The sequence below is a fragment of the Phodopus roborovskii genome, unplaced genomic scaffold (assembly GCF_943737965.1).
Source record: "Phodopus roborovskii unplaced genomic scaffold, PHOROB, whole genome shotgun sequence".
Classification (NCBI taxonomy): Eukaryota; Metazoa; Chordata; class Mammalia; order Rodentia; family Cricetidae; genus Phodopus; species Phodopus roborovskii.
In genome coordinates, this window is record NW_026126434.1 from 26,194,366 (window position 1) to 26,206,951 (window position 12,586).

Genomic DNA, 12,586 nt, shown 5'->3' on the forward strand with positions numbered 1-12,586 from the left:
TTGGCAGGGCACAATTTATATAAACTAGATATCTGGACCTTCGCCTGGTTTATACAGTTATTTACAAATAATTGCTTTATATTTAATTATATTTAATGTTCAATACTTGACGTTTAATGATAAAACATTTGATGTGGGTTAAGACCCAGGGAGGTCTTCTCAAAACCCTCCATTTGGCAGTGTGTTGGGGTGGAGTGGGTTCAGCTGTGAATAACAGAACTCTAATTAATAGTGATTTAAGCACAGGGTGTGGCTCAGCTGCAATGCTGCTGACTTAGCATGTTTCAGGTGCGGGGTCCATGCACAAAGCACACAGACTAGATGTGTGTTGCCTCATCATATGGAAGGCTGGTGAGCCAACTGGTTTAGGGTAGCGACTGGTCTCTGAAAGTCTCAGGACTCCAGAAGCACTGCTTGTTGTCACCTCCTTCATGATGGAAGTTCCACCTGCAGCCAGTGATCTACTTTGATCCGCAGGAAGACATTTATTTTCTTTAATATCCCATTCCCAGCAGCATGCTGGGAAATGTAGTCTTTATTCTGTGTGGTGTGCCCTTCTGAAACCAAGTGTCCTTATTACTTTGGAAGAAGTGATACAGGATGTCAGGAAAGAGACTCAATGTGGTGTGCTGATATCGAAGTCAAGAAACGCTGGAGAGATGGCTCAGTTGTTAAGGGCAGAGGACAGGAGTTTAGTTCCCAGCATCAGCTTTGGAAATCCAGGGAGCTTATAACCTTTTGTGACTCTAGTTTCCAAGGACCTGGTGCCCTCTTCTGACCTCCTTAGACAATGCATACATGTGTGTATACACATGCATATACACACAAATACATAGAAAGATAAATCTCTATGTAACACTGAAGGGCCAGAAGTAGAAGGTCTGGGAAGGGAGAGGTTTAAAATACTTGAGAGAGTCTGAAGCAGGAGGATGAGTTCAAAGCTAGCCTCGGCTACGTAGTAAGTTCAAGGTCAGCTTGTGTAGCCTTCAGGAGCTCTTTTCTCACCTCTTGCACGTCAAGAAGAAAAAGCAGGACACTCTTGTGTGGATGTTAGGAAGTGGAATGGTTAGGCTGACTTCGGGGCTCTTTCTGAGTTGGGGGAGCCTGAGGTGGAGATGTAGGGAGTGGAGAGGCCTGGAGAAGGCCACTGCACTGTGCTTTGGACATTCCAAGGGGCTGTGGGGCCCACGTGCTGGATAAGGGGCAAAGGCAGAACCCCTCGTCAGAGACCAGGGGTCCCTAACTCCGTCCACTTTTCTCCACCCTCCTTCAGTGCCTCCCACCATCAGTGTGCCCAAGGGCCGTGCAGTGGTGATTGTGCGGGAGGGCTCTTCTGCCGAGCTCCAGTGCGAAGTGCGGGGCAAGCCCCGGCCACCCGTGTTGTGGTCTCGGGTGGACAAGGAGGCCGCCCTGCTGCCCTCTGGGCTGGCCTTGGAAGAGACTCCAGACGGGAAGCTGCGGCTGGAACGCGTGAGCCGAGACATGAGTGGCACCTACCGCTGTCAGACAGCTCGTTACAATGGCTTCAATGTACGACCCCGGGAGGCTCAAGTGCAGCTGACAGTGCATTGTGAGTCCCCTCCCCAGACACCCAGCCTAGGCCAACCCCACCCCTCCACCTACTGTTTGCACACCTAAAAACTTCTTGATGACCCTTCCACCGAGGCACAGAGAATTTAAGTAATTTGACTCGGTTTGCACAGCAAGGCTTGGATTTGAACTAGGTCTAGGGACATTGCTCCAAGCGCTGTGGCTTTGAGGTCTTCAGTTACGTGTTGGTCGAGGGACCCACTAAGGTACAACCAGAGGCCCAGTCTGGGAAGCATGGTTGAAGGGCAGTCTGAGCTTGGCTATTGTGTGAATGAGTTGTGAGTGTGTATCGGCCCTAAGAGCCTCCCAGGTCAGGGTCACGGGACTGGGGGTACAAATGAGCCTCCTCCTCCATTGTCCTACTGACGGCAGCCCTGGTCCCCAGTCCCGCCAGAGGTGGAGCCCAGTTCCCAGGACGTGCGCCAGGCTCTGGGTCGTCCCGTGCTCCTGCGATGCTCGCTCCTGCGCGGCAGCCCTCAGCGCATTGCCTCGGCCGTGTGGCGCTTCAAAGGACAGCTGCTTCCCCCTTCACCTGTTGTCCCTGCCGCTACCGAGGCCACCGATCACGCTGAGCTGCGCTTGGATGCCCTGACCCGTGACAGCAGCGGCAGCTACGAGTGCAGCGTCTCCAACGACGTGGGCTCAGCCACCTGCCTCTTCCAGGTCTCCGGTGAGTGTCTGGTCTGCCCCACTCCCGCTTTCCTGCCCACGCCCACCCGGCCCAGTCACACCTGGCTGAGCATCTGCAGTCAGGCTTCTGCAAGCCTTAGGCTTTTCTCCTTCCAAGACCGGCCCATGCCAGGTGTAGACCCCGCCCCGTGGAGCCTAGATCCAATCCTTGATCTCCTCTCAAGAGGCTTGAGGGCTTGAGGCCTGTCCCCTCAAGATCACGCCCCTTCCACCCCTGTGCTAGGCTTTCTCCTTAAGGATCCTGCTGGTGACTGGTCAGTCTCTTTCTTTGGCCTCCTACAGCCACGCTCCTTTCAAATCCAATCTCTGCAAAGGACCATAGTAGATTTAGAAGCCTTCAGCCTCTTCCAGCCCTGTGTTCGCTCCTGTCCCTCCAACCCCGCTCACACTCAATACTTGGACCCAGTACCATAACTTCTCTCTCCATGATTCCTGGCCCCGCGGTCCTTAGTCTCAGAGGCTTCGGATGGGGAAAACCATTGAGTACCCTGCATATAGCTTGGAGAATAGAAGATGCTCCTAAAAAAACTGGGGAATGTTGGGGCCAGGCTGGGCTAGCCAAAACACAATCCCCCCTAGCCCTCCCCCCTTGATACCCTAGAAATGCAAGCTGTTGGATGTTCAGACATCCTTCTCAACCTCTCTTTTGCATCAGGCCTCTCCCTGTCCATGAGCCCAGAGGGCTGCTGATGGGCCAGGATGTGGGGGGGGGGGCAGAAAGGCTGAGAGGGCCAAGGCCAAATACAGGCTGCCTGGGTGGCCAGTGGCCTTTCACTTCGTCTTTCCTTTTTGAGAGCCGCCTGCCTGCCAGATCTGGTGACAGTGAGCCTGGGAGACCTGTTTCCCTGTTGCCTGGCACCCTCAGATTTCTCAATGGCCCCTCCAGGGCACCGGGTGTCCCCGTCAACTCCTATACCACTTGATCGCCTGAATAGCACAGCTAGAGCTCCACCCACTCAACTTTGCCAGCCAGAGGCCCCTGTGACATTTCCCACCTCCTTCCCTTTCCCGGTTCCCCTACTTTCCCTGTCTCCCCACTTTTGACCTCCACCCTTCATTTCTTCTTTCTTTCCTCTATATGCCTGGCCCTCGTCTTTACCAATCTTTCTCTGTTTCTTCCTTGGCCTTTCCTCGCTATTCTCACCATCATCGCCTCTTGGACTTACAACCTCCCCCCACCACTCCTTTCTACCCCATCCCTTACCTCACCTGCATCCTCCCCAACCCCTCTCCTCTCAACGCCAACTCTCCTCACAACACCCCTTTCTCTTTGTTGCTCCCATCTCTGACCCTCCCCCTCCCATGGCTCCTCTCTCCCTGTCTCTCCCACCTCCACCCTCCACGGCCCCATGCCCCCCTCCCTGCCCTCTCAGCCAAAGCCTACAGCCCGGAGTTTTACTTCGACACCCCCAACCCCACCCGCAGCCACAAGGTGTCCAAGAACTACTCCTATGTGCTACAGTGGACGCAGAGGGAGCCAGACGCTGTGGATCCTGTGCTCAACTACAGACTCAGTATCCGCCAGGTGGGCTGGGAGTCGTGGGGGTGGTTAGGTGTGGCCAAGGGGGCGTGGTGTGGTGGTGGGTCCTGGAAATAGGGAAGGGGAGGAGTTACCGGACACAGCCCCTCCTCCACAGAAGAGTCTGGATGTAGCAGCCAGAGCTGGGAGCCTTTGTGGAGCACTGTGCCCTCCGAACTGTCCCTAGGCACAGCTGAGAACCAGACGCAAGACGGCTGGGTAGCATTTACAACCGGGCGGTGGTGGCTCAGGTCTTTAGTCCCAGCACTTGGGAGGCAGAGGCAGGAGGATCTCTTTGAGTTCGAGATCAGCCTGGTCTACAAGGACTAGATCCAGGACAGTCTCCAAAACCACAGAGAAACCCTGTCTTGAAAAACCAAAGGGGGGGGGGAGGGTATAAAAGAAAAAGAATGAGCATTTACCCTGGTCTTCAGGGATGACAGCAGGGGCTCTGTGAGACAGAGCCCGAGTCTGTGAGCTTTCTCATGCCTGCCTGGTCCAATCTATGCCCATGAGGCAGTCGTGGGAGGGGAAGACTGTGGCCCTTGGGGACAAGACCTGGGGAGGGCAGAGGCTCTTTTGGCCCTCATTTGCTTATCTGTGAAGAGGGGCAATGTTACTATTTCATCTCAGAGGACTGTTGTTTTGAGTATTAATTAGATGAGTTATGATGCCTAAGCACTTTATAGTACCATTATATATCCTTGGTGGTATAGTGACAGCACTGGAAAGGGGCCTGAAACATCAAATTGTCCCATCTCAAAGATGGGGAAGCTGAGGGCCAGATGTTCCAGACTTTTGCTCTTTCTTCTCCCCTGAAGCATTCCAGGGCCTGCCCCTCCCTTCCCCTGCCCCTCCAGGGGAGGCTATGGCCTGCTGGGCATCTGGGAACTCCCCTGTATCCACAGTTGAACCAGCACAATGCCATGGTCAAGGCCATCCCCGTGCGGCGTGTGGAGAAGGGGCAGCTGCTGGAGTACATCCTGACTGATCTTCGTGTGCCCCACAGCTATGAGATCCGCCTCACACCCTACACCACCTTTGGGGCTGGTGACATGGCTTCCCGAATCATCCACTACACAGAGCGTAGGTGATGGTGGTGGTGGCGGCTCTGGTGGTAGCAGGAGGGGTGGGCCCATTGAATACATCCCTCCTAGACAGTCCTTGACCTTGGAGCACCCCATTGTGCACGCTTACCCTGGTATTGCAGGCCAGGCCTGCTGGCCTCTAGTCGGTGGATATGAAGACTCTTCCCTCACCCCACCCCCAGCCTGGGTACACTTTGCATAGCCATACACCTCAGTACTAACTTGGTTTGGTTTCCTTGCTTGCTTTTTCAGCCATCAACTCGCCCAACCTATCAGGTGAGACCCCAGTCCTTAACTTCCCCTACCCACTAGGGACACAGAGACTCTCCTGATGGGACATAGGGACCTTAAGATATTCTCAGAGAGAGAAATAAATTCTTCCGGTGTTTCCATGGAGAAGGGCCAGCAACAGAGGATGGGACTGGAGATGCTTTGCTGGAGTTTGTTCTGGGGCTTAAAGACTGCATGTTGGTGGAGGGCACTGTCCACCAGTAATGGACAAGTTGGGATGCCCAGATTTCATCTGTTTCTGCAATAAAATTCCCTAAATTAAAAGCAACTTAGGGAAGACAGGAAGCAGGAGGCTAGTCTGCGCTGCTGGGCTCCTGCAAGGGGGGGGGGGTCTGAATCTGAAGAGGTGCAGCATTACTTATTTATTTTCCCAGCTTCTGACAGAAATTTAACAGGCTCTTTAATGATGAGCATAGACAACAAGCCACAGCAGAATAATCAGTACCTGTTACTTTGTCATCTGCAGATACCCAATGTTTTCCCATCGCCTTACAGTTGTTGCAGACATCTGTAAATGTCATTTTTATTCATTAGTATTTCAGAGCCACAGTAGTTATTAGACCTAACTCTAGATCTTCTGATTTAATTATATAATAAAGAGGCCCTGTTATTATATAAAAGATTACAAGAATATTTTGACAACTGTATTTCAATATAATTGATTTCCTTTGAAGTCCTTGTGTATTTTATTGTATGTGTCTACAATCATTATTGTGGAAGGAAGTCTTAAACCAGAATGCATGCAGTCCTGTTCCTGAATAAATCTGTCCCGGACCCCACTGCCTGGTATCTCTGGCCCTGAAGCCCTGGGCCCAGATTTAGATTATTTAAAGTTGACTTAGGGATGATAGGAGGAGGGCAAGGATAGACAAAGGGGGCTGAGGCTGAGACTGTTTGTCCCACCCCCTGTACCCTTCACGAAGACAACACCTGTCACTTCGAGGACGAGAAGATCTGCGGGTACACCCAGGATCTGACAGACAACTTTGACTGGACTCGGCAGAATGCTCTTACCCAGAACCCTAAGCGCTCTCCCAATACTGGTCCCCCTACTGACATCAGCGGCACCCCTGAAGGTGAGGATAGGACCTCTTGTTAGGAGTAGAGGGTGGCCTCTGGGAGGGGTCTAGGCCTATGGACCCCCAGTCTGAGAGTGAAGGGGACCCTGTGAGGGAGACAGAACTCTGGCCTGATTGAAGATCAGAAAGGAAGAAAATTGTCCATAGAACTGAGCACTTCTGAACTCCGAGCAGAGCCCTGCAAGGCTGGGTGAGGAGCCTTGGTTGGGATGGGCTTCGGCAGCTTGTTCTAGGTCTGAAGACCAAACAGGGAGGAAAGCAGCTGTACAGAGTCTGGGTGGCTGAGGAGAGGCTGCTAGTACCCCACTACTCTCCCCCCCCACACTGCAGGCTATTACATGTTCATTGAGACATCCAGACCTCGGGAGCTGGGGGACCGTGCAAGGTTGGTGAGTCCCCTGTACAACGCCAGCGCCAAGTTCTACTGTGTCTCTTTCTTCTACCACATGTATGGGAAACACATCGGTGAGTTGGAGACTGCAATTCTGATGGTGTGAGCTGCTTGGGGAGGATGAGGGAGCCACAGAACAACTCAGGACTTGCCAAGGAGGCTGATGCTTCTCAAGTGGGCTAACCTTGGAGTTGGGGAGGGGCAAGTGGTGCTGAGGATGGAGAGTACAATTTAGCTGTTTTGGTTGTGTGTCAGCTGCTTGCAAGGTACTGGGATCCATATAACTGAGAGGAGTTCAGCATTTCCTCAAGACCACATAGCACAGCCACCCAGTTCTGGTTCCCCTGAATCTTAAAACACAGCATTGGAAGAGTATGTCTCCCTGAGCCGTGAGGGGAAGTGACTTAAGGACCTCCAGATGAGGAGAGAGGTCAAGTAGGAGCATCACTTTCCAGCCATGAGCCCACCAGCCAGCATCCATCTCTTTGATGCAGCAGATAAATGGACAAGTCCCTGTCCTTCAGACTGCTAATGGCATCTGATAGGAGTTAGTGACCACTGTGGTAGTGGAAGGGCAGCACCATGACAGCAGATGACAAGGGAGACAGGGTTCATCTGGAGGCTGGGCTTGGGAGACTGCCGAGAACATGAAGATTATTTAAGTGTGGTTTATGCTGGGCGTGGCCGTGCATGCCTTGGATCTCACACGTTTTAGGAAGGAGAGGCAGGGGTCAGTTTGAGGCCTGGTCTACATAGCCAGTTCCAAGACAGCCAGGACTAGACAGTGAGACCCTAGGGAAGAGCTAATGTATTTTACAGAGACTGAAAGTTGTAAGAGTGTGGTACACAGCTCCTCCTGCTCTTCCTGGTCCCGCCACCACTATAGAAGGCAGTGCATGGTGCCTCTCTCCCCGCACTGTTTTATACTCTGTTTCTATACTCACCATTTCCCTCTGCGCCATCCATCATCCTGGCAAGTCTTCCTTATCGGTCCACTAAACCTTCCTCGCTGCCCTTGTATGCTCTCCCCACACCCCCCTTGCCCTGCACAGCTGAGGGAGGGACTTTAAGGTCCACTCTGGGAAGTTTCCACATGGAGGAGGGTCATGCCAAATGGATGAACCAAGGATGAGGTGAGATCGGAGATTCTGCACTCATAGAGCCCCACCCCAACCATCTACAGAGACCAGCACTGTGCCTGGGTCTGGAGAAGTTTCACCTGTGGTGGGAAAGATGGTGACCCTGGCTGTCTAAATGTTTCTGTTTAGTTTCAGAGCAGTCGATTCATTCTGTCCTCCCTAGTCTTAGTGGTGGATCACCATCAGCTTGGAGTGGTCCTGGGCATCCAAGTGTCAGGGGGACACAGAGGGTATATGCCTGGGGGGGGTTGGGGAGACAGAAAGCCTGAGGGAGCAGGCTCTGTGACACACAGACCTTGCTCTGGGTTTCCCAGGGGCAGACCAAACACTGGCTTGGGCTGGGGCAACATTGGGCCTGCTAAGGGGACCTTTCATCATCAGACCTGTGGGTCACCAGTGGGCTATTCCAGAGGTGAAAGGACATCCCACTTGTGGACACAACTATCCAGCTGTGTAGACTCCATCCCGGATTATGCAGCTCTTCTGCCCAGGACCCTTTGACCCTACCTGTCACCATCTTCATGTCTCCCATGCTCTAACCCCTCTCTGACCTTGTTTGACATCACCTGATGCTGATACCCCATCCCTCGTTTGAACCTGCCAGGCACATTCCTGACTCTGAGGGCTTTGCTCAGACTGTCTCTGGCCCAGAATGCTACTCCCTCCTTCACTCAGGTCTCCTGGGGCAACCCTTCATGAGCCCATCCAACACGACTGTCTTTACCTTTCCTCAAATTGCTTGTTGTCTTGCAAGTGTGTGACTGTGGAAGATGGGGCTTGCATATATATAGGTCTGTGCGTGTGTGCACCTTCGTGTGGGGTTCAGAGATCAATCATCTGGCTTTGTTCCTCTGTCAAGTTCCACCTTGTTTGCTTTTGTTTTGAGGCAGGGTCTTTTTATGTAGCTCTGGATGGCCTGGAGCTCACTATGTAGTCCAGGCTGGCCTCATACTCACAGAGATTCACCTTCCTTGCCTTCTGTATACTGAGATTAAAGGTATGTGCCAACCTTAATTTTTGAGAAAGGGTCTCTCACTGAACCTGGAGCTCACTGATTCTACTAAAGAGACAACACTTAAAAAATATCTGCTGTTCTTGAAGAGGACCTGGGTTCAATTTCTGATACCCACATGATTGAGTACCCTGTTGTACCCACAGGCTCAAAATAGCCTGTAACTCCTGTTTGGGGGCATCTGATGCCCTCTTCTGACCTCTGTTGGCATCAGACACACTGAGTGGTACACATACATATTTGCAGGCCAACATTCATACATATAAAAAATGAATAAATCTTTTTAAAAGATTGTTTTTGAGACAGGAACTTATGTAGCCCAAACTAAACTCAAAATTGTTTTGTAGTTGAGGGCTTGTAAGTACCTGAAAAAAACTGGTCTGGGATCTATTGAAGCCAGGTGGCCATTTCCTGTTCTGCTGGGACAAGTAGCCACCCTGTTAGGGGCCCATCCCTGACTGATGAGGCCTTGCCAGCCTTGAGCCTGGCTCTGCTATGTAAACCCCCCCCCCCCGCCCGACACACACACACAGGCGCTGTGCCTGGCAGCTTTAGACACCAGCTGTCCCTAAACTTTGTGTCTCGTCAGCTCTCCTTGGTCCCAGCCAGCTCCTTTCATCCAAGGCAGGTAACATTTGGTGACTCTCCCTCCATGTGGGGGGAGGGAAATGTCTGTCTATCTGGCATCACAGATGGTGCAGCTTTGTCTGTAGACAACACCATGGAAATGCCAGCCACCAGCCACCTCTGAAAATGGATTTCCCTTTGCTGCAGAGCCACGTCTCTTGTGCCATGGCAGTGGTCATGAGGGGCTGAAAGACGCATCCAGGGGATATAGCACCTGTGTGACTTTCAGTATGCTGAACCTGCTGCTCTCCTAGTAACCCCCCCCCCCCAGCACTCCTAGGATCCCAGATCCTTGAGGCTGCACCTCAGCACCCCTAGGCTAGTGTCCTTCAAATCTTACCTTAATTGTATTCACCATAGCCATGTAACCCTCAGATGTATGTCCTTAAATAAACTCATTCTATGTTTCAGCAGTTTTTTTTGTTTTGTTTTGTTTTGTTTTGTTTTGTTGTAGCTTTGTCTTAGCATCAGTATTAGAGAGAGCATGGCTCAGAAGACTAGCTTTACCCAGTGCATAAGATGTCCAAATAAGGAGCTGGGGAGATGGCTTAGCGGGTAAAGTGTTTGCCACCCAAACATAACCTGAGTTCAAATCCCCAGCACTCATGGCAAAGCTGAGTGGCAGTGCATATCTGTAACTGATGGGGGTGAGGAGATGGGGACCAAGACAGGCAAATTCCAGGGGCTTGCTAGCAAGCCAGCTGTCAATCAGTGAGCTCTAGGGTCAGTGTACAAGAAGATGCCTAATGTTGACCTCTGGCCTACACACACACACACACAAATAAAATAAGTATCTATATATAATTTTTTAAACTATACAAATAAATTAAAACGGTAGGTCCCTTTGTGCACCCCAGTAACCATGTACCTCCCATCTGCGTGTGCACTTGCGCCCTGAGAATCCTGTCTGAGCCGAGGTGAGGGGTGTGCCTGTTCTGGGATGGTCTCCCTCCTGGATGGGGATGGCAGGATGTGTGTGTGTGTGTGTGTGTGTGCACGGCCTGCTTCATTGATTATACAGAAAATAAAGGAAAAAAGGCAGGAACGATGCAAGCCCGCAAGCCCATCTGGGGACAGGAACAGATCCCATTAAGCAGGGCAGTGCTGTGGGCAGTGGTGAGGGAGGGAGAGGCTGGCTATGGAAGGCAAGAAGGCCAGGGTGTCACTACCAACCTCACCACACCCTCTGTTCTCCTGCCAAAGGCTCCCTCAATCTTCTGGTGCGGTCCAGGAACAAAGGCACTGTAGATACGCATGCCTGGTCCCTCAGCGGCAACAAGGGCAATGCGTGGCAGCAGACCCATGTGCCCATCAACCCCAGTGGGCCCTTCCAGGTGAGTCGGTGGTGAAGGCTGTTCCTAGGGCAGGTGGCTGTCCTGGCCAGAGGCTCTTAGGGAGGTCCTGTGCAGGTTCCTGGGAGGGTAAGGCTGGGGATGGGGGGCTTCCAGGTAGCCTGAGGTGAAAAGGTGGGGAGACTCTGGTGCCAGGCCCAACTTCCCCAACCCTTCCCCCACTCTCTGACCCCACCCCAGATTATTTTTGAGGGGGTTCGAGGCTCGGGCTACCTGGGGGATATTGCCATAGATGATGTCACACTGAAGAAGGGAGAATGTCCCCGGAGACAGATGGATCCCAACAAAGGTATGTGACTTGAAGTGGGTTGGGGGATGGGGTGGGAGGAGGGCTGCTAGGGAGGGCTTTAGGGTGCATGGACTCGGAGAAATGTTAATGAGCACCCACTTGGGCACCACTCTGATCAGACGGTGAGGGAAAGGGAGGACTGAAAGAGGCCACGGGCCCTGCCTCCCCTCGGCTTGCTGACATGTCTGCAGTACGTGCCTGTAGCCCAAGTGTTTCCAATACCGAGAGCTCGGGTTGACCGAGCAATGACCGTGTAATGCATAGCAGGCTTTGCTTAATGCCCCTGGCATCTCCCTAGAGTACCAAATACTACTAGACTCATTTTGTAGGTAAAGAAACTGAGGTCTAGTCCTTTGCTCTGTGTCTTGGTGAGCATGAACAGCAGCACGCTGTGTTAACCCTCAAGAGTGTGAACTTCCTGTGATAACTGTACAAATTCCCACCTTCAGGATTGCTTCACCCCCTGAAGAGAAGCAGAGTCATGGGGTGCCTCATGCCTATCTTTCTGTCCCTCCCCACACATACTGGACCTAACCAGAGCCCTGGCCTGACTCTTCTCTATCTTGTGTCACAGTGGTGGTGATGCCAGGCAGCAGAGCCACCCGCCTGCCCAGCCTGCAGCTTTGGACATCCATGGCCATCTCCCTCTTGGCGTTGCAGAGATGATGAGAGCTGTGTGGCCCCCACACCCCACCCTGCCCCCGGCACACCAAAGTGTCCACATCGTACCAAAGACTGACTCCTGCCAGCCGGGGTGCCCAGGGGCGGGGCCGGCCCGCCAGGGAGGGGGCCTTCATTGGTTGCAAGAATAAGCGGAGAACATGGACAGAGGCCAGGCCAGGCTCTGGTGGTTGTTCAACACACGCACACACTCACACACTTACACTCACACACACAGATATATTAAAGCACAAGTTTCTATCCAACCTGCCAGCACCTTCTTTACTATGGAGACAAGGGACTTACCCGAATGGCATCCGGCACCTCCAAGGACCTCGGTGTGACACTGGCCTCCTCTTAGCTGCACTGCACTGTTTCTGACCTTGCCCTGTCCCCTGACTCAAGGCCAAACTCCAGCCCAGAGGCTTTCCGAAGGGAGCCAGGTGTGGGCAAACACATCAGACTTGTGCTGTCTGGATGGAGGTCACAGGGATCAGAGGCAGGCCAGGTGGGACTCTGTGAGCTCTCTGACTGTCCCTTGATCAGCGGCCGAGAAGGAAGAGGCACCTGCTGCAGGCAACTGTCCCCAGAGTGTGGAGACAGGCTGGATAGTTGAGGCACCGATCAACTCAGACCCCCTTCCCTGTCCCTGAGATGTCATATTCCCCTCCCCACTGTGCCCCATTGGAAGGGACCCAGCACAGGGCTTAGGGTATGTGCAGTGTGAGGACTGCCCTGCATCCTGCCCCACTCCAGATAATCCAAGCTTGGGACTTCTGGAGAAGCTGATGGTGTGTGAGGAGTGGTGTCCATGCCATTTTCCCAGGTGGGGCTAGGCTTTGACAGGAACACAGAGTCC

The 12,586-nt window shown here is 52.7% G+C and overlaps 1 protein-coding gene across 1 annotated transcript in view; it reads left to right on the forward strand.

Annotated features, from left to right (window-relative positions):
• Positions 1 to 11,993, forward strand: part of Mdga1 (MAM domain containing glycosylphosphatidylinositol anchor 1) — a 51,379-nt gene extending 39,386 nt beyond the window's left edge. Inside the window, exons 12-21 of the mRNA XM_051186588.1 lie at positions 1,274 to 1,570; positions 1,976 to 2,260; positions 3,654 to 3,805; positions 4,708 to 4,885; positions 5,140 to 5,163; positions 6,102 to 6,254; positions 6,588 to 6,722; positions 10,630 to 10,760; positions 10,959 to 11,067; positions 11,642 to 11,993. Of these exons, the coding sequence (XP_051042545.1) occupies positions 1,274 to 1,570; positions 1,976 to 2,260; positions 3,654 to 3,805; positions 4,708 to 4,885; positions 5,140 to 5,163; positions 6,102 to 6,254; positions 6,588 to 6,722; positions 10,630 to 10,760; positions 10,959 to 11,067; positions 11,642 to 11,733 (1,556 nt within the window). The 3' untranslated portion in view covers positions 11,734 to 11,993. The remainder of the gene's footprint in view (positions 1 to 1,273; positions 1,571 to 1,975; positions 2,261 to 3,653; positions 3,806 to 4,707; positions 4,886 to 5,139; positions 5,164 to 6,101; positions 6,255 to 6,587; positions 6,723 to 10,629; positions 10,761 to 10,958; positions 11,068 to 11,641) is intronic.
• Positions 11,994 to 12,586: the final 593 nt, after the last annotated feature.